Source organism: Vigna unguiculata, chromosome 5, assembly GCF_004118075.2.
Source record: "Vigna unguiculata cultivar IT97K-499-35 chromosome 5, ASM411807v1, whole genome shotgun sequence".
NCBI lineage: Eukaryota > Viridiplantae > Streptophyta > Magnoliopsida > Fabales > Fabaceae > Vigna > Vigna unguiculata.
This window is the reverse complement of record NC_040283.1, coordinates 38,423,453-38,445,905: the sequence shown is the minus strand read 5'-3', so window position 1 is coordinate 38,445,905 and position 22,453 is coordinate 38,423,453. Positions and strand designations below refer to the sequence as shown.

The 22,453-nt window shown below is 29.8% G+C and overlaps 2 protein-coding genes across 2 annotated transcripts; one reads left to right on the top strand and one right to left on the bottom strand.

Moving 5' to 3' along the window:
• Positions 1-526: 526 nt before the first annotated feature.
• On the top strand, positions 527-5,689 carry LOC114183803. Its single transcript, XM_028070944.1, has 3 exons — positions 527-739; positions 959-1,013; positions 5,298-5,689. The coding sequence occupies exons 1-3, from the start codon at positions 655-657 to the stop codon at positions 5,458-5,460; spliced, it is 303 nt and encodes a 100-aa protein (XP_027926745.1). The 5' UTR covers positions 527-654; the 3' UTR covers positions 5,461-5,689.
• A 14,969-nt stretch (positions 5,690-20,658) lies between these two features.
• On the bottom strand, positions 20,659-22,453 carry LOC114183290. The gene is made up of 2 exons (XM_028070258.1): positions 21,744-22,453; positions 20,659-21,421 (listed from the first exon to the last, which is right to left on the bottom strand). Exons 1-2 carry the CDS (start codon positions 22,363-22,365, stop codon positions 21,054-21,056), a joined length of 990 nt encoding a protein of 329 aa, XP_027926059.1. The 5' UTR covers positions 22,366-22,453; the 3' UTR covers positions 20,659-21,053.

Sequence of the window (22,453 nt, the reverse complement as noted above, 5' to 3'; positions counted from 1 at the left end):
GGATGTGGTAGAAATTAGCCTTCGATTTATTTTTTATAATTTTTTAAATATTAAAGGGAATAAAATGAATAACATATTAGAAATCATAAAAATAGATATAAAATATTTCGAGAAACTTACATATGGAAATAAATATAGAATAATTTTGAGACTTGGGTTTTTTCAGTAGTTAACATTTTATATTTATAATATCGATATTTATTGAAAGATAAAACCGATCTAATAATGAGATATAATTCATATTTTTATAAATTATCTATAATAATATATAAAGTGGATTCTTTCCCACTTTTCAAAATATCGATTTTATTCTTTAAATATAATAATTTATTAAATTTTTAAAAATTGACCGTTATTTTTATAAATTTTTTATAAAATCAGATGTTTCTCCTTCTTTTTTTTTTATTTATCGATGATTATTTTTTTATTTGTTTTTATATATTTCACTTTATTTTTAATAAATTTAATTTTAATATATATATTTAAAAAATACATACGTAAGGCTAGCACCTGTGTTAAGCTAGACAATAAACATTGTGTTTTCCAAAAATACATTTTAATTTTTAACGCATAATAGAAAAGGGTACCTGGTTTCGCCAAAACAAGCCGCACTGAACTTTCTCTGCATCGCCGTCGCCTCGTCTTCCCAGAACCATGGCGAAAAATCGGAATAAGAAGAAGAGGAACGGTGTCGTTTCAATGGATACCTCCGACGCACCCGTTTCGGAACAACCTCAAGGTACCTGATTCATCGGTTCCTGATCCCTTTTTACTTTCTATGCTTTTGGTTCAAATAAACATTGAAAATAGTTGAAATTGTAATTCTTTTAATCTTTCACTGGAACTTAATTCCTGTCTTACAAATCTTATCCCTTTTAAACCATTGTTTTACTTTAATTTTAAATTTTGGTTTCTACTTCCTTGGTGTGCTCTAAAATTGAGATTGGTTTACTTGCAGCAATGGATACATCAGAGTCAGGAGTTCAAAATGCGGTTTCCGGTGCCATCAATATGTAAGTAACTAATTTCTCTTTAGTGATGAGAGATAGATAGTGAATTTTACTTTACACCTCTTTGACACTTCTTAGACATCTTGACACAACTTGAACATGAGTAAGGAAAGGAAGTTGACACTTATTCTTGGCGAAAACAATTCGTAGACAATGCTATATTACAAAAGTAGTAAAGAAATTGAAATGAAACCATTTATATTATGAATAATGCATGGCTCTTTTTTTCAAGCTTGTCTGTATAAAACTTAACTAGTTATTTTAACTATTAAGATACGTGTTTCTTATTTAGAGTTACTCTGTGAAAGATTTTATTACCGGGAAACTATAACAAATTTGTTTTTATAGTGTGAATTATATAAGTCTTAACGATTATATATATTAGCGGTGTCGCCTTATCCTATATTTTAGATGTTAGCAATGTCCCAGTGTCTGTGACAGTGTCATGTCCGATGTCTGCCTTATAGATTATTGCAATTGAGTCCTCGCATAACCTTTTTTCTGTGCAATAGTAGTGTATGTATATTGCCTTTCCTTTAGGCCTTTATTCTCACTCACTCAAATGCATGGTTTTAGATTGTGGTTACGATTATACTGGGAATATCATAGTAGTGGTTTGCAATTGCTGTTGCGATGTGGTTGAGTAGATTTTAACTTCTCAGCAAACATACCAATTGAAGTTGTATATTGATAAATCAAATCATCTTTATAGCTATTTGCTCTAGTTGGACAATTTAGATATTTATTAACTAAGACTTAAAAAGCTTTAAATCAATATTGAAGCAAAGAGATTGAATACTATCCTATTCAATTGAAACAACAAATTAAATGAGATTTATATAGTTTTTCTAAAAGACTTGCAAACTTATAAAAATTGATTAAAAGGGTATAAAGATATAACCACAGTTGGATTTCATGAACATGACACAATAGTTTCCAAAGCTTTAATTATAATTTCCAATATAACTCTTCCATTCATATTGTAGTTTAATCAAAACCCTAATTGTAGTGGAAAGAGCCTAAATTTTAATGTAGAAATTTATTCTCTTTTATCTTAACACAATATTTGCATAAAAGTAAGTGTTATAAGAATGACTAAGACATTAAATAGTATGTCTAATATGAAATCTCATCATTGTTCAACCGTAGGTCTACAACTTCTAAAATGTTTTCCAAAGCAATGAAGCTTAACAAAGCATAGATGATTAAACCATGCACATGAAGCATAAATGAAGAACACAGGAATTGTAAAAGAAAAAATATATTGAAATATAAAAGAAAGTACATAGAGTCAAGATTTATTAATCCAACCCCAATGAATGGGATATTAACTACTCCCAGACATTCCTGGAGCACCAAAATGAGCAAGAAATTGTGAAGCTTGAAGATATAAGTCACCCCCTTGCTCTTTTCACGTTTAGAGCATGCAACCATTTGTTTTTATCTAATGCAAAAGTTGTCCTCTTGCATAGCCAAGTCTTCCTTTCGTTTTCAGTTTTCAGTCCATAAAGTCAACTTTTGCTCAGCAACATAAGACTCACTTAACGAAAATGACATAGCAAATTATGTACTTACGAGGCTTCTCGCTCAATGTCCTATCCCTTTGCTGTGCAACTTCAACCTGTTGCATTTTTGTTTCTTCATGTGCCACTCGTTGAGCAATTGATGGGCTTGCTGATTGAGTATTCTCAGTAGTGACTTTCTTTACTATTGCTTCAAAGTTAATTATCTAGGAAAAGTATGGATAACTTCGTGGTAGCCTTACAATTGTAATCCTAAGTAACATGACTTTATTATCTTTCTAATCCACAAAAGTAAGAAATATCTATTACTTAAATGTAAATAAGAGGTCAATAAGGTATTTTCCTCTTATTTATTTTTACAACCAGCACATTGGACTTTTTAATTTCATTTTCTGTCATATTGACAAGGTATGCTTAGTTTTAGAGAGTTTGTGGGGGTAAATAGGCTAGGCATGCAGCGTGTAATAGTTGTCAGCTCTGAAGGATCTTTGTCCATTTTCTTTCATAACATGATAGGTTTTGGAGGACTGAGTTGTTGAATTCTGTATCTTCTCATATCAAGGAGTGCAGACAATGCAGTTCCTTGCATTTACCATTTATTTGTAAGCTATTAAACACAAGTTGTTTGTGTTTTTACCTTACTTAGTCTTTAAGAAAGGTCTATAAGGTAACATGTGCTGCTTCCTGCTTTAGTTTATTATAGTTCCAAGTGTGGGTTTATACACATACACACACACACGCTATATATATATATATATATATATATATATATATATATATATATATATATATATATATATATATGGGTGATGTCTGATACCTTGATATCTTGTGAACTGTTAGTACGTAGCAGACCACATCTTGTTTTGCCATTCCTTAATTACTTTTATAATGGTCTTCTATATTAATAATTTGAAAATAAATCATTTACAAATGGACAATATGTGGTTAGTGATTTCAATGCTTTGTTTAATGAATGTTGAAATAACAAGTTAGCTCTATATGGGTTTGAATAAAGCTTAAAAAACTTTTTGTTGAAGCTTTGGAAAACAAAATAACTTTTACTAGATGGTCTAGAGGAGTGATCGTCTAGTTGAATACAATGTTTGGCTTAAACGAATTTTACAAAGAGGTTAAGCCGATATTTGATAAGCTATTTGTATAACAGAAAATTAAACATACACACTTTTATACTAATTTACTCACTCAAATTTAGCTACATCTAGTTTCAAGCAACCTATAAAGGATTCCTTTCTAATCAACTTATTACAACAATTATTCTAACTCCTATTTTTGGTTCAAGAGTTCATCAAGTCACTCCTCCCGACTAACTTTCTCAATCTCTTCCTAAGATCAAGAAATTAAGTATTTTTTCACACAAAGTCACTCCTAAGTTTCATGAGTATTGTTTTCTTTGTCACTCTTGACTTACAAACAAGAGTTTGATGAAAATGAGATCAACTCTTAAAAGAGAGGATTTACAAATAAGACCACTCCTGAAAAGACACCAACTTCAGTAAGTGAATAAATTACAGGTAAAAGGTCTTTCTTAAACTAGAATACACGGTTTAGTGTTCACTTTATGTCAAAATTTTTGCGTGCAATCTTTTTGCATGAATTGGACGTGTTTCTCTTTTATTTTTTTGGTAATATTCTAGTGGTCCTTGCATGAGCATCTCCTTGTATAGGCGTCTTAGATATTACTGGTAGAGCTTGCATGTGTTTCTTCAGAAGGTTTTGAGCTTTCCGTGCCTTAGGTGGGCATGTGTTTGACCTTTTTCATGTTTTTTCCAGAAAGTCAGCTGCATGTCGAAGCATGTTAGTCTTGTGACACGAGATAACATGCTTTTGTGTGTACAAGATTGTACGAAGTCATTTGTTGACATAGAACATGTTTTTTATCAAAATTAACCTCAAAATCAGGATGGTCAAACTGTATTGTTTATACACCGTCTGCCAGTGCTTTGAGTTTCTAGTATTGATGAACACGTCTTGTGCTACAAGACTTTGTCTATATGCAGAAGTTTTTTGTGAGCTCTTAGATGGTAGATGGCTTGACGTATATGACCTAATAGATGTTTGAATATGGCTTGCGTGTTTTGTTCAGCTTAACTCTTGCAATTACTAGTAATAGATGATAATTCCTCATTTCAGACCTTGGTACTTCAAAACTTAATGCCAAAATTTTAATAGTAGGAATTGTCTTACTATGCAAGTTCTATTCTTCATGCTAGTTTGCTGAGTTGATGGATTGTCTATGTTATTAAACAAAACATGACAGATTTTCTTTGAGAGTATTGCTTAATGTTCTAAAGACAGTAGTTAAGAAGCATGTAATAGATTTTATTAATTGCTTTCAATTACTAAAAATATTCAATTATTTTCATTTTTACTTATTACAAATAAAAGAACTTGTTAACATTTCTCCTTAATCAGTATCATAAAAACACTTATAAACACTGTTACTCCTTAGCCAGTGTCATAAAAGCACCAATAAGCATTGTTTTTTACTTTCCAGTAGAAATTCTACTTCTGTTTCATTAACTATTGTCACTAAAACGCTTATTAACATTGTTTTTCCTTCATACTTTTGCTCTGTTTGCTCCTCAAGTATGGGCAGAGGTCTTATGCCGGCTCCGTTTGCACCTAAATATGGATCACCTGCTTCATGTTTCCATATATTTGCAAAAAGATATGATGTGGCCGCTCTCTTAATATTTTGTTCTTCTAAACAGCTTTTAACTGTTGATATCTTATAAAACAGGAAGATGAAGCAGAAAGGAAGGCCTATGAAGAGATCAAAAAATGTCCGAAAGATGAAAGCAATAGCCAAAGCTGTATCCGCTAACGAGAAGTCCATTGAGAAGGTGTCCAAGAATGAAAACAAAAGAAGTAGAGTTAAATCTGCGAAATCACTCTATGAATGAACGCTCAAGTGCCTCATATCATCATCACTTGGAGAAAGTTTGATATATCTTGCAAGATACATTCCTTTTATAATTTACAGTAGTTAGATATAATTATTTATTAGGTTAAGAGTTCTTTTTAAGAATGAGGCTCCTTTTTTGTTGCATCCTTATGGTAATTATGATTTTATGTACTTTCATTCTGTTGTCTCAATGATGTTAAGGTAAAGTCATAGCTCCGTTTCACCTATCAGCGTCATAGATATGGATGAAGTTCAATAATCCAATGTGAAGCAAACCAGAATAATTATATGGTTTTTTGAAATTGCCAATAACTTAAATTTAATATACAATGAAAATTATTATTCTTTTCTTATTTTTCTGTTTTAAAAGTATTAATGAAAAACAAAACTTGTAATATATTTTAGTCCATAAATTATTATATCTTAAGAAAACGAAGAGGTATAATTGAAATAAGATAAATAAAATATAGGCCCCTTTAAAGATATGGAAGATACAATATTTTGATGGAGAAAATACAATACGCGTAAACAAACCCCATCCTCATTTACGTTAACAGATTGTTCATATATAGATATATAGATAACTATAATTGATTATATATAAAATAAAGAGTTATTTCTATTCTTTTAGCAATCGATTAATTAAATTTCTATCTAAATTTCTTTTTCGACTAAACGATTTCTATTTTCACCTTTTTTTTTTCTTTTATCACTTGCCTACATATTCCAGCTCTGTTTCTTTGGTGCGTAATATTTGGCGTTAAGAAGATATTATACGCTGCATGGGTCGGTTGTTTTTCATTTGGTACAGTCTGATACCTGTTATTTTTCTCACAGTTCTCTTTCTGTTTCTCGGTGAAAGCTTCAATGGCTTCTTCATCATCTTCTTCCTCCTTCTCTTCTTCCTCTGCTTCCTCCTCCTCCTCCTCCTCATCTTCTTCTACAGCGAACAAACTCACCTGCATGCAGTGCAAGTCCGACATAACAAACCTTGTTAACGGGTGGCCTCTTCGCGATGGTAATCTAGCTCAGCTCTGCCACAGATGCGGGTAACTTCTTTTTCTTTACTTGTAATAATCTTTTCTTCTTTCTTTCTTTCTTTCTCTTGTTTCTTCAATACACGTACATTTTCTGATTCATTATGTTCGATCTTTGTGAGTTCTTGATGGGTTTATGAGACTGCATGTAAATCTTTGTGATCATGTTGTTGTTGGGTCTTATTCAATCACAAAAAAACTTCATAGATAAGTGTGGAAAGGGTATTTCGCATTCCCATCGTGACCTAGTATTCATGCATTGTTAACGTTCATCAAGTTCTATACCTCTGTGTAAGTTTCACAATGAAAGTGTTCATGATATAATATTGAAATAAATGGTTCAGACACAAGATATTTTTATGTATTTAATTCTCGATAAAATGTATGAAAACTGAAAACTATGACATGTATAGAAAAAATAACTGCAAGAAGTTTCTTTTATGACTAGATAGTGTTCAAATTATTGTAATACTATGTAGCAGTAGTAAAATATTTGCTTCATCTGACACTTTTATAAATTGTTAACTTCTGTATTTAAATAGTTTCCTTATATAACTGGTTTGAACCTTGAAAATGTAGCTATTTCTATGAAAAAGGAATCTTTTGTGAGACATTTCATAGACATTCTGCGGGATGGTTAGAGTGTGCAATTTGCCTGACGGTAAGGTTGGAATTTTTATTTGTTGGCTAAAAGTGATTTCTGTTGAAGTAAGAAGTGTTGACTTGATTTTTCAGAAGTTGCATTGTGCATGCCTTGCGTCAAATTCAAAAGTTCAGTTCTCGTATGGTGGAGAACTTTGTTGCAACGTTTGTGCAAGGAAATTGATACGAGGAGAATAGTGGCATTTGAGATGTTTCTAGTTCTTCATCACAGTGAAAGAAAAATGAAGCAAAGAGAGTTAGAAAGTTTTGTAGATTGATATAATGGGAAAACCAAGTGTTTGTTTTCTGTTTGTTGTTGTGAATGTCATCATTTCCTCAGTACTTGCTGCAGTAATACACATGATATGATATATTCTTTCTGATACACTCAAAATTCCTATGATAGTATCATATATTTTATGATTGCTCCCTTTGAATACAGTAGCAAAGTCAGGGTCATGAACACATATAACTGATATTTTATTTAAAGATAAAATTGTTAGCTTTATTTAAATTAAGGAATTAAAAAATATATACTTCTTTTATTTTGAAAATTGGATCATAAAAAAATATGTTTGATTTGGGAGATTTTTTTAAAGTTTTTTTTTTTTTGAAAAATAGTTTCCCATTTTTTGTTTTACAAAATAATAGTACATGCACTCACACAACTACTAATCAATAAGCCTCTACTAATCTAAAAATGATATATATATATATATATATATATATATATATATATATATATATATATATATATATATATATATATATATATATATAATACACAGTATTTCTCTATTGCTTCATATAAGAAATAAACGGTATATTTTCTTAATTACTTTTTTATATATTAATTTATTATAAATATGGTAATGATACACCTCACTTTATTCTATATAAATAAATTGATTTATTCACCAATGCTAATATAATTTATACTTACCAAATATCACTAAAGTTATATAAATAATTACAGTGAACAATGATTCTGATTTTTAAATGGTGTCTGTCAAAGATATAAATAAACATTATAAAATAGTTATAGTAAAAGTTGAAATTTGGTGAAATAAGAAATGAGAAAAAAAAATTCAAAACTGTTGTTGGTTACTTAGTTGTTAGAAATGTTGGAACAATATATATATGTTTTCTGACAAACTAATATGATTCTTTTTTAGATTAGTAAAAGTCATAAAGTTAATTCTAAATGCAAAACAGTAAATGTAATTAGATCTTTGCCTTTTATAAATTTTGTAGTTTGTAGTGCAACTTAATATGCAAGATATATAGCCTCAAGTTTAATGTGAGACAAATAAATTTTTAATTTGTGCGTTTATTAAAAGAAATACTAATAATATTTTTTATTGTCTTCCTCGTTTTAAAAGCTAAAAATATTGGTAGTAAAGACACTTTATTATTCTCCAAACATGACATTAAATGAGATTAAGATGTTGTCCTTCTTAATTTAGCTATATTAGCCTTGTTTTATGGATGTAGTTTATTTTATTTTCTAAAAAGTCTATTTAAATTAATAATGTATTAAATTAAATGTTTGTAAATGACTAGATACTTTGGATTAAAATTGAATAACTTCTACTAACTTGTTTTAGACATCAATTGTAAATCAAAGAATGACTAAAAATAAAATGAAAAAAGGGATGAACAGAATTCAGTAAATTTTACAGAAATTTGACAGAAAGTTTTATTCAAAGTTGTTAATGATAAGAGGAATTTAATGCAATACTTAATAAATACCAATATCAACAAAAATTCAAAATGAGGAGCAAAAGAAAAACTCGAAAACTCAAGAAATTTTAAATCAGTTTGATTATTTTCAAATCTATATTCAGTTAATTAGATTTTTTACTAAAAAATTTGAATTGTCTAATTAGAGAAATCATACAAAACCGCTTGAATGAAACACCTTTCATGAATATTTACAAAGGTGATAAAAAATACTCAATTATCTACGACACACACCAGACACTAGAGAAAGATATTAATTCAAATTGCAAAACAAAGAAAGATATTACCTATATATATATATATATATATATATATATATATATATATATATATATATATATATATATATATATATATATATATATATATATTCACAAAGGAAATTCTATAACTTGATCACCTTCTTTAATGAATCTTAAGTATTTATTTTTCAAATAAGATGTAATTTGTAATTCTGTAAAAAAAACTTTTTTTAGAAAATCAGAGACGCAAAAAAATTTTTAAATTAAAAATAATTTACTATTCATATTTATCGTTAAGAATGGAAACAAATTCAAAATATATAACTTAAATAAATATAAATATCTATAACAATATATAAAGAGATTTCCTCTTTTGCTTTCATATTTCAAAATTCCAATTTTACCCTTTAAAATATAATTATTTATTAAATTTTTAAAAATTGACCGTTATTTTTATAAATTTGTATAAAATTGTCTATATCTGCTTATTCTTTTTTTTTCTATTTATCAACTGTTATCTTTTCTGATATATTCTATTTTATTTCTAATAAATATATTTTATTTTATATATTAACTTAATAATATTACAATATCATTACCTACTAATATAATATCATGTATATGTAAGAAATACATACACACAGGCGTGATAGTGCTTGTGTTTACGCTAGTTAAAAATAAAGAAGATTAATGTTCGTTAAATTAATAGTAAATTTATTTAATTTCAATATTTATTTTAGTTAACGTTTATTAAATTTATGTTTGTAGCTTTATTTTAATTAGTATGTGATAAATCGATATTAACTTAAATATACATAAATATTAAAAATAAATAAAATTAACATTCATTAACCCAATAATAATCTTAATTATTTGTAATATTTGTTTTATTTAGTATCTCTAGCTTATTGATTTTTAATATTTTCTAGATACTGTCTATTTATTCTAATTAACATCAACTAAGCTGATATTAAATTAAATGAATATAAATATTAAAAATAAATAGTTAATATCCATCGATTTTAATATTTTTTTAATTTTGTTAACATTCGGTAAGTTGAAACTAATTTATTAGATTTAGTTAGTGTATGCTGAACCAAAACTAATATAAATTATTTTGTTTTAAATATTAATTAATGTTGGATTAACTCGAAAGTTAAATTTATATTTTTTTATAGTGGAATATTAATACTATTGTCTCTTTTCCTGTTTTAAAATCTAAAAATATTGGTAATAAAGACCGTTTTATTATTCTTCCAACATGAGATTAAGATGTTTTTTCTTTTAATCAGCAGATGAGATTAAGATGTAATCCTTCCTAACTTAGTTATATATTAACGTAGTCTTGGATATATAATTTATTTCCTTTTCTAAAACAACTATTTAGTTATATGATAATTTTTGAAAGAAAATTTAAATTAATAATTTAACTAAAATTAGTTATTTTAATTTATCTTAATAAGTTAGTGTTATTATTTTTGTTTATAAAGGAAAAGAGGGAATATACTAATATCATTTTATTGTCATGCATCTCTAATGAAAAAACAAGTTAATTAGGTCACATGGTTTATGTTCGATAAAAAAAATTAAACGTTAAATAAATACATACTAATTTTGTATTGTTATAAAACAAGCTCATATTTTATCTTTATTTTTTTTTAACAAGGAAAAACAAATTAAAAAGAGCGAGTGAACGGCTAAAATTACTATTTTGAGAAAATAAAAATAGAAATAAAAAATTTGAAATCCAATTTTAATTTAGATTTGAATTAAACATGGATTGATGTTATGTTCAAAATTAGGATAATTTCATTTTGTTTTCTTGTTGAAATAAAAAAGATGATAGTTAACGAAAAAAAACATTTAAGCATGGTTTATTTTGATAGTTTTATCATATGATAAAGCTATCAAAATAAATAAATTTCTAGTTTATACCTTCTTCGAGTAAATAAATGATTTTAAGTTTTTATGATATTATTGACAATCATAAAAAGAAAATTCTATTTTCATATGTATGATCTTTTCATGTAAGACGTAAAAAAATTGCTTTTATTTATAAAAATACCATCGTGCTTTTACATTGGGGCCTAAGGATTCAACGTAAATGGAGCAATTTTTTTATGTCTGACCTTTTGAGGTCAGACATAAAATGTCTCATTTACTTCAAGGGTACAAGTTCGACATACATGAGACTTTATATGTCTAACTTAAAAGATTCAGACATAAATGAGTTTTCAAAATGTTGTGTGTAACTTTTCTTCCTCGCTTTTCCTTTCCCAAAAACCTGCATACATGACTTCTCTCTCCTCCTTCGACGACACTAGGTGCGATAAAACATCCATTGGTGACCAAAATAGCTCATTTCTTCATCTTTTGTGGCTGACTTTTCATAGGGAGTGGTTTCGTCTGATTGAATTATATTTGTGTTTTGCATTAAGGTTAGTTGTCTGAACATCTACTTGTTCACATTGAAATAAAGAGTGTTTTCCAAGAGCTCAATAACATATTTCTTTATTGTTAATGAATTTTCGTAGTGGTTATAGGTGTTTCGCGAGTTAAGAATCACAAACACACATGCACACGAGAAATTACAAGACAAAAGTAAAATAACAAGAACATAATATTTACGTGGTTCAGTCAAAATTATCTACGTCCATGGTTGTACTATATGGTAACCCTACATCAATTACTCTTTGCCTTCTCATTCAAGGTCATGTTCACTCTTTCAATAATACCATTCTGCTGAGGTGTCTCAAGAATAGTTTTAAGCATTCTAATTCCATTCTCAGTACAATAATCAACAACTTCATAACTACTATTCACCATCGTTGTCAGACTTTAAACATTTAATTTTTAACTATGTGTCATTCTCATTGGCAACTTTCCACTTCTTAAAGGTATTAAATACCTATGATTTTTTCTTCAAAAATAAACCCACATTTTTCTAGTGGAATCATCAATGAAGGTGACATAGTATTGTGATCCTCTTAATGATGAGACTGATGTTGGCTTATACACATTTGTATGAACATGCTCCAATTTCTCAAGCTTGGGCACTCCCTGTCTTTGCAAAAGTAACTATTTTCTGCTTCCCAAACACACATAGTTTATAGAAACCAACCTCTACCTCTTTTAATTATGGAATCTTCCCCTTTGAGACCAATACCTTCATAAAATTCTCGCTCATGTGACCAAGTCTTCGGTGCCACAGAGTCAAAGGGTGACCAACATCATCACTAATTGGATATACTTCTTTTGTAGGTAATTCTACCATGTAGAGGGTTCCTTTCTTCCAGCCGTGAGCAACAACTAGATTTCCCTTTCACCATCTTCCACTAGCCATATTTGAATATAACTCAATATCCTTGAACATCCACCATGCCCACAAAGATTAACATTCACTTAAGTACATGAACATATCTGACATCCTTCAATGTCCAGACTATACCAGTAGAAGTTCTAAGACTTATATCTCACATGCCTGTAATGTCTAAAGCTTCATCATCTGCTAGATGAAATTTGCAAAATTTTCTAGTTTTGAAATTTTCCTTAAGTCTTGACAAGGAGAATCATGTAAAGGTGCACTAAAATCCACGATCCAAGATTCAACTATAAGACCCGAGAAAATTAAATAAAGAATAAATATTTAATTACGATAATTGTGGACGAGAGATACATCTAAAAGAATTAAATTGTATTATCATAACAATGAGCAATGGTAGTTTAAGTGGCTGAGTGTGATGGGTGTTGTTGAGAGGACTTGGGTTTGAGTCTTATGTATGCCATTAGGGATATATTTAATTATTTATTTTATTTTTTAAGTATGCATGAACGTTTTGATCTAAGGAGAGGATAGAGGGTTGGTATGGTGGGAGTTGTACCTATGTGTTTCTTTCATGTGTTTATGCTATTTTTTTCGGTTTCAACCCAGAAACCGCCTGGCGGCAATGCAAGCCTACCCGACGACCCAAGTTGTTTTGAACCTAGTTTCTAGGTTTTTCCTAGAAATCGTTCAACAGCAATGAAAGCCCGCTAAGCAACACGAACAACGTTGGCAAGTTCTACGTTTTGGCTGGATTTTGTGATATTGGGTGCTTTTTATACAGTTTCTTAATCGTGTTTAAAGTATAAAGGTATAAATTACTGATAATTGTCCTTGTGTGATGTTACCTTGGTGTTCTTACGATTGCACAAACATGATGGTTCAACGAGGGTTTGGGGATGAATTGGAATATGATTGATTGTGCAAATGATGGTGATTTTATGTTTGTATGTGAGTATTGGATATACATAAATTCTGGAAATATGATTTGATATAAATTGTTACAATTGCATGATTGGATTGAAAGTTTTATGGTGTGTTTGGATCAAGTATTTTAATTAAGCAATTCAATTTTTTGAAGAATTTAGATTTCTTTGTAATGAAATGCTTTGTTTAGATATAAAAATTAAAAAGCATTTAAAATGCAATCATTTTTTTTTGAAGTATTTCAATTAGCTAAATTAGTAGAAATTCAAATACCCTCAAAATACGTAAAATTTGAAATTCTTCTCACTGAACCTCACACTCTAAACTCAACCCCAAACGGACCCGACAAGCCCGACAACCATGATGGGCTGGCCCGACGACACAAATGGGTCGGGCGGGCTCGACAACACATATAGGCTCGACGGGCTCCATGACCAAGAAGGGCCTAGTCAACTCGACAACCAAGACGGGTTGGGCGAGCCCGATGACCGAAACGGGCCAGGCGGGTCCGTCACCCCACATGGACCGACGAGCTAAATGACCTAGAGGTATCGGGCAGGCCCGACAACCCAAACATGTCAGGTAGGCCCAACAACCCATACAGCCCCGACTAACCTGATAACTCGGATGGGCTCGACGACCCGACAAGCCTGTCCGACTCGATGACCTAGACGGGCCGAACTGGCCCAAAGACCCATAAGGTACCGACCGACCTCAAGAGCTAGCTGGGTCGGGCTAACCCAGCGACACAGACGGCTGGGTGGGCCTGATGACAAAGACGGACTTGACAACCTAGATGGGTTGGGCTAACTCGATGATCTAGTGGGGCTAAGTCGGGCTAATGACCTAGACGGGCTGGGTCGGGCCGGGTCGACGAACTTGATGGGCACGATCGGGCTGTCAAGCTGATGAGGCGTGTCTGGATCATCAAGTCGGCTTAGCCTAGCCTGTCCGGGTTTCCCGATCAACTCGACCCATTTGGGTCTTCGGGTCGGACCAACCCATTTGGGTCGTCCAGCCCGTTTCCAAATTTATTATGAAGTCAAAACATAATGAAGTCTAAAATAAATATTGTTAAAATGAAATTTTATCTCATAAGAAATTAAATTGTTTTATCCAAACAAGAAATTGAGATGTAAGGAAGGTATTTTAATTTTTTATCCAAATAAGTTATTTAGAAAATGAAGAGAATTTAATTGCAAGTAATTCAAATATAATGCATTTCAATTTTTGTTGAAATGTTTCGTCCAAATACAAAGTTAGGGTTCTCGCAAAAGCAACAAAACCTAGATTTTAGATTCAACTTTTAAGCAAAACCATATATATATATATATATATATATATATATATATATATATATATATATATATATATATATATATATATATATATATATATAAGTTTACGTTGGATATTATAAAGTATAACGTAAATGTCAAATATTAATATAAATTTACATGAAATATTTTACCCGATATGATTATAAACCAAACTGAATTATTATTAGACCTAAACAAGCAAAAAAATTCAAACATAAACCACATTTTCTGTTATAGTGCATGTAGTTTTCAGACGAGTGAGGTGCATTGAGTGCAACTTTTCTACAAGCAATTTCCGTCATCACTATTTGCTCGTTTAAATATAACAAACTCTCATCCTATCACACATGCTCATTACTAATCAAAATGGCCAAAAAGCTTAATAATTAAAGGGACCCACCCATTGTCTAAATTATCTAACACTTTCACTTCACCATTGGACCACTCTCTTTGGAGCTTCGTGGTTTCTATATTTTCATCTATTATTATACCAGTATTGGTACAAAGGAAAATAATTGAATAAGTTGGTTGGTTTTTAAGTGTAGTATAAAGGTTTTTTAGAAAAACAAAAAATATAATAATTTTTCTTAACTTCAATATTTTTTTTTTTCATTTTTACATCACAATAAATATATGTAAATTAACTAATAATTAGTTAAGAAAATAAGAATATGAATAACAAAAAAGTAATAATGTTAGCCTAAAATTAAAAAAGACAATTAAGTAAAATAAAAATCTCAAAAAAAATGTGACATTTAAAAATAAATCGTAAAAAACTTACTTGTAACTCTTTCCTTATTGTCTCATTTTAAAAGTAAATGTTTTTATTGATCTTATATTTTTAAAAGTAACTGCTAATATTCTTTTAATTCTACTTAATTTTAATTACTGTAATTTGTTCTTTTGCATTTTTTGTGAAGCAAAAATAAAAAGAAAAAGGGTAAGTTATAAAATTGAAGAATCCTACTATTTTATTAAACGAACAATTTCTTTTATTTTTCTATATTTTATATAAAGAACTTAAAAACAAAGATAAATCAACATATCATTGTTTTCCTTTTCACAACTTCAAAGTAGTTATTTGTATAAGTCCGAAAAATTTGAAAATGAAAACTATTATAAAAATTATTATATATACTCAACATTATCTTAGGTTGTATATCCGATATCATCTCGATCTATAATCAAAATTAAGATTTTCTCAAACTTTTATGAGTAATGTCTGATATTATTATGGATTGTATTGCGAATGATTGAGATTTCTTCAACAACACCACATCACGTCGGCATGGATATGACAATTAAGGCTAGTGAGAATAATTGTAATCATAAGAGATTAAGACTGTGTTCTTTTGAGATGAAGGATTAGAAGGAGATGGAGAAGATATCAAAAAGATGAGAGGGTGAAGTTGGTGTTGTTTTAAGTGATTTAGAGGTGATTCTAGAGTGATTAAAGAGTGAAATTTGTGAAAATTTGTGACTGGATTGACTGATGTGATATATTAAAAAAAAATAGAAATAAAGTTAAATTACCAAAATGTTCTTATTATTATAAGTAATATAAAATTATATATAAATAATTTAAAATAATTTTATAAATTTTATTGAATGCTTGAAAATATATAAAAAATATTTATAAAAAATGAATGATACAATATATTTTGTATAAAAATAAATTTAATATATAAGGTGGAAAATAATTAATTTACATGAATTTTTTTTTTCTTTTTAATAGTAAGTTTAGAAGTAATAATTTTTTATTATAATCATAATAAATTATTATCCTCCTTAACATAGAATTAAGAAAGTAAATTAAAACCATGTGTATTGATTTTAACCGCTACATCACATGTAACAAAAATTAAATAATGAAGGATAATTTGGTAAATCCAGTTATGTCACTATCCAATATCACTATAGATGGTGAGATTGAATTTTCAGTCAATCCCTCTAATTATTTCCTCTCATCACCTTGTATCACCTCCAAAAGAATACGCTACTCACCTCCTAGTTGATAAAAAAAACGCTACTCACCTCCTAATCATTTCTTCCCATTCCTTATAAATAGTACATTCACCCAAAAAAACACAATCTAAGAGTTAAAATGTATTAGCAGAGTCTTAAACAAGTTAATAAAATCTATGTGGTCCACATCCAACCAGATATGACATTTGTTCACGAGTTAATTATATATTCATTATTACAGCATTTATGATCATCTGTCACACACTCTTAATTTGAGCGCGTCAGACTGTGTCTTCTGTAGACACATCCCTTTTTGGATTGAGATGATAATTGAACTAAGAGCATTTCAAATTTGAGACTAAAAAGTGAGAAGAAAAACTTTTTTGGAGTCATTACCGTGTGTTTTCAATTTTGTAAGAACACAAAAAATACTAAAAACGGAAGAAAAAAATTAATTAAGTTTTATTTATTTTTTTTATAAATTTCAACGTTTTTAACTGATAGAATGAAATTTACTTGATATCTCAAAAGTATTTAAAATTTTATATTTTGTAATTTAGTTTTGGGAATTTACTTTTTTTTTTTAATTGGATAGTATGGTTATTATTTTGTCCCAATTATCTTATATACTTGTTCTATGTGTTTAAAAAATATGAAGATCTGGTGTTCATATAAAATGAATCATTTTGATTCTTTTTATTAAAAAAACATATTAGATGAGAAGATCAATTTTATGAATGGTAGTGAAGAAGGCAATCCCTTGTTAGTTTGTCATGACATGTGTGTCATCGGAGAACATGAAACTCCGTTTCTAATTAGAACGTACAAATTACTCATTATTTTACTTTAACCACGATATTATACTAATCACAAATATTTCTTAATTCATAGAGACATAAACAAAATGCACAGTAAGATAATAGTCATATCACTTAACGGACAAATTAAATTACAAAAATTCAGTTAAAAAATATGTAAATTATAAATATTTAACATCCAAAAAAGTTTAGGATTAAATATGTTTTTGTCCTTCAAGTTTCAGTAAAATTAAGAATTAGTCTCTCATCGAAATTTTTGACCAATTTAGTCGTTCATATTTAAAAATGTGTGAATTTAGTCCTTTTAATTAAATTTTATTAAGTTTATTTGAAGTTTTAAACGTGTTTTATGATAATATTTGAGTTAGCATTTAAGCGAAAATGAGTCAAACGATGTAAATAATTCAAATACTATCATGAAATACGTTTAAAATGTTAGATAAACTTAACAAAATCTAGTTAAAATGACTATATATATATATATATATATATATATATATATATATATATATATATATTTCTAAAAATGAAAAAGTACTAAATTGGTCAAAATTCGAAGAAAAACCAATTTCAAATTTGACTAAAACTCGATAATAAAAAACATATTTAACCCAAAAAATTAATAAAAATCCAATTTCAAGTAGAAACTTAATTATTATTATTTTTTTTTTCAATCATAAAAGGTTTTCAAATCCATTTATATGTAACTTGTGGAGAAATAAATGCAAGTCCATTAATTTGGTGGTTCCCCAACCGCTGAAATAAATGCAAGAATTTCTAACAGTGTCTCATCTTAGAATGTTGCAATTTAGAAGTAGATAATAACATCACTGTGCCAAGTTAGCTTGGTTCAAATTGCACAAAGCAATTTCATGACATAACTTATCTTCCTCTGTTTTATTGGGTAAATCCATAATGTGATGTTTCATTATGATTGTGAATTTTGAATATGAGAAGTAGTTTCATCATAGAAGAACAATGTGGAGAATTCTTTGTTTCCAACAAAGTAAGCAATAATGTGTCTGCTTGTGTTTGTGTGCAACTGCTTTATCATGTAGCCAAGAGGCAAACCTTGTTTTTTTGTGTTTGTGCTTGCAATTTTACTTTTCTTTTTTTTCTTTTTTTTTCTATGTGATATTGAAGAAATTAGTGAATAAGAAAAGCAAAATAATATTTAGAAGTTATCTCAACATTCTTCAAAAAACCATGCATTATCCAAATTGTTAGATATCTTGCTATTTTGGCGACATGGCTTTTGAAAAACAGAGCTTGTCTCATCATCCATTCATTGCATTATACAAAACCATCTTTTTGACACGCTTCCTTATTCTTACCCATGAAAAATCACACACTTTTTAGAAGAAGAAGAAGAAAAAAAAGATTATTTTTCCTTTATATCTCAATCGTTTAGTTATCTACCACTTATGAAATACTTCATTCATTTATAAAGTAATTTGGTTAAAAAATTTCTGCTATGATTTAGGCTTTTATTTTATATTTTCTAGATCATACTCTTATTTCATATGTAAACAGTCATTAAGGACGAGTCTAATTTAATTTTTTTTTCTTCTCAAGTTCTTTTCCTTTTTTTTAATATGAAAAGAATTTTAAGAAAAATACTATAACAAAAGTCATATTTTAAAACTTAAACGTAAATAACCGGTTTAAAAATTACTTGCAAAATGATTTTTGATTGATTTATATATTTTTTATAAATACCTCAAGTGAATACAAGAATAACTAGAATGAACATAATTAGAGTTTAATTTGCATTTTTATTAACGTTGTTTTTATTGTGAATGCATAAAAAATGATATAATTGAAGATAACATAGGTGATAGCAAGTTGCTGGAAGGTTATGTTTCTTTGTTATTACTTATAACTGTGATAGTTTACACCTTATTTATTTATTTAGGTTTAATTAGTCAGATGGTATCTACTCTCGTTCAGATGTGTCAGTTTTGTATCCGTTTTTAAAAATGTGTCAATTTAGTCCCAACTTTTGCAAAAAGTGTCTTAATCAGGTCTCTTTCATACAAAATTACTAAAGCCGTTAACTTCATGAATTTTACCACTAAATTTTAATATAAATATCAATACTTAATTTTGTAAGTCATTTTAAATATCAATACCGTTAATGGTGTTAATAATTTTTTGCTAAAAAAGACCTAATTGAGACATTTTCAAAAGTTAGAATTCAATTGACATATTTTTAAAAGCGGATATCAAACTGACACATCTAAATAAAGGTGGGTATCATCTGACTAATTAAACCTATTTTTTATTATAGGCGTCTGTTTTTTAATAAAAAATTGTCTGCAAAGAAAAAAATAATAATATTCTTTTGTAAATTATGCTATTTGTATAAAACTATTTTTCAATGTGTTTTATTCTATATATGCAATAATATGTAGTCTATATACATGGCATTATCTTCTGTTTTTAAGCATAAAATGCATTTAAAAAAATTGTAGGATATATTTTTTTTTTTGTAAGATATTATATAATTATATAGTTGTCTTTCTTATCTTATTAATGGATAATTAAAGATAATCTTGAAAGTAATTAATGATGAGAATTAATTGTATTCATTAATAACACTTTTTCAAAAGACACTTAAATGAATTATTTTTATTGTTACGTGTGATTATATTAAAAGTGTATCGTGATCCATATATTCATCGCGTAAATTACATATAAACTTAGTTTCACACGTTTAATAAAAACAATATAAGTATGTGTTTGGTCTTTTAACACAACTTTCTAAACTTGCGTTTCATTTGCTTCAAGTCAAACAATGGTTTGAAAGCAAACATCTAATTATATTTATATACACAGTTTCACATTAAGAGCTATTTGATTTTATTTATAGATTCAGAATTAGCATAAATTCCAATTCAAATAATTATCCACCCATTTCCCAATTCAAATAATTATCCCTCCATTTCCAATTCAAATATCAATCCTCTGCAACCATGTTCTGGAAATTGATGGCTAATACCTATTGTTACATTTTTCCTTTTCTCATTTCAATTTTTTTATACTAAAAGTACCACATTTGAGTTGTTATATACTAGTACATTTTTTTAATAATATAATCTTAAAAATGAATGAGATTTTTTTACAGCATTAAAGCATAATAGAGTTTTCATAGACTAAACAAAATAAAATAACACAAAAATGGTTAAACAAAACATTTATTAAACCTTTCAGTTCCGCTAAAAATAATTACACCTTTCGGTTATTGTCCCCTCACAAATAAAAAGCACGAGATGAAACCTTACTATTAACATAATAAATAACCAAAAAAATAATAATCCAATTCATGGAAATTGAAAAATATCCTCAAAACATTTTCCATGATTCACACTAAACTACAACTTTCCTTCTATTCCAAACTGTTTCCCTGCTTTTCCTGAAGCAAAAAACCAATGCAACAAACAAAACCTTGTTTAATCACACTCTGCTTTATATTCATCGAACTTTCAATTTTCTGGTTTGAAATTTCTTCGTTTTCCCCCAAATTGGATCATCGGAGTAGTGAGTGAAGCAAAGCAAAATGTGGTGTTGTGTGTTTCAGCGAGCTTCTCGATTCATCATCTCCCTGTACTGCCTCAGCGACTCCTGCCTCTGCAACCTCATTTCCGCGTTGAACTTGTTGATGAACGCTTCCACTCGCCGATTCAACTCGTCCTGACTCAGCGACGGCTCCTTCCTCAGCCTCGTCGACGCGTTCTTCTCCCTCCCGGCAAACGTCTCCGACTTCTTCATCACAGGTCCGCCGTTCAAATCCCTCAACGGCGTCCCCTGCGTCTCCCACGTCTCCGACTTCTTCAAATGCCGAGTTAACGGCATCGCTCGCCCCTCCGTTATCGTCCTCCACGTGCTCTCCAACGTCTCCTGCTTCTTCGCCTTCGCCACTCCCAACGCCACCACCTTCCCCCCTGAACCACCACACCATAACCAAAACAAATTCAGATACATCATCATACAACAATATCTCAACTCTAATCATAAGTTTGTTGAAACAAACAACATACACAAACTATTTCCAAATTAGAATTGAAGTTTCATCTCACTACTTTTAGTAATAGTTCTTCAATATATACCTTGATTATGCGATTAAGAGCATCAATCTAACGAACTTGCATGCTTTGTACAACATATTTCAAAACCGCTTCATTTCACTTTTCTCTTTGTCATTAATTTTCAATTTCAATAAATACGAGATAAACAGAAACACTGTTGCAGTTAAGATTACGATACCTTCTGGACTGGCTCTAACCGCTTTCCGGTGGCCGAATCTGGCAGAAGCCGGCGGTTTCTCGTTCTCATCTGCGAACGAAAAATCCGATGAATCTTTTCTCAGAAGGCTCGGGGAGGGAACGTCAGCGGCAGCGGCATCGTCGTCGTGAACCGTCGCTTTCACCGGCGTGTTCTCGTCGTGAACACAACCGGCGTTGCCTTCGCTGACCGCATCGTGATTCAGCGTCGGTTTCGTCTGGTAGAGGTATTCGGCAGAAGAAACGGTGTAGTCAGTTTGTGCGGCGGCGGCGGAGAGGTGGACGGCGTCAGGAGCAGGGATCTGGACAGCGGGAATAGGACGGTCGTAGATAGGCGGGTCGGAGGGGAGGAGGAGGGCGGTGTCCGGCGGGGAGTGGTGGTGGAGGTTGTTGTTGAGTTTGGAAGAGGCGAGGATGGTGAGGATGATGAAGTTGAGGAGGATGTAGAGGTAGGGAGGAGTGAAGCAGGTGAGGAAGAAGGTCCACACGTGTGGAGCTTGGGTGAGGAAGAAATACGAGAGCAAAGGGAGTGTGAGTTTCAAACCCATTGCCATTGATAAAACCCCGGTGGAGATTAGAACCGCTTTCACAGACACATAACCCATTCTCTCTTCTTTTTCGTTTTTTTTCCTGAACTTACCTTCTTCGCACCTTACCCTCTGTGAGTGCTGGGAACTTTAGTAAAGGGTAGAA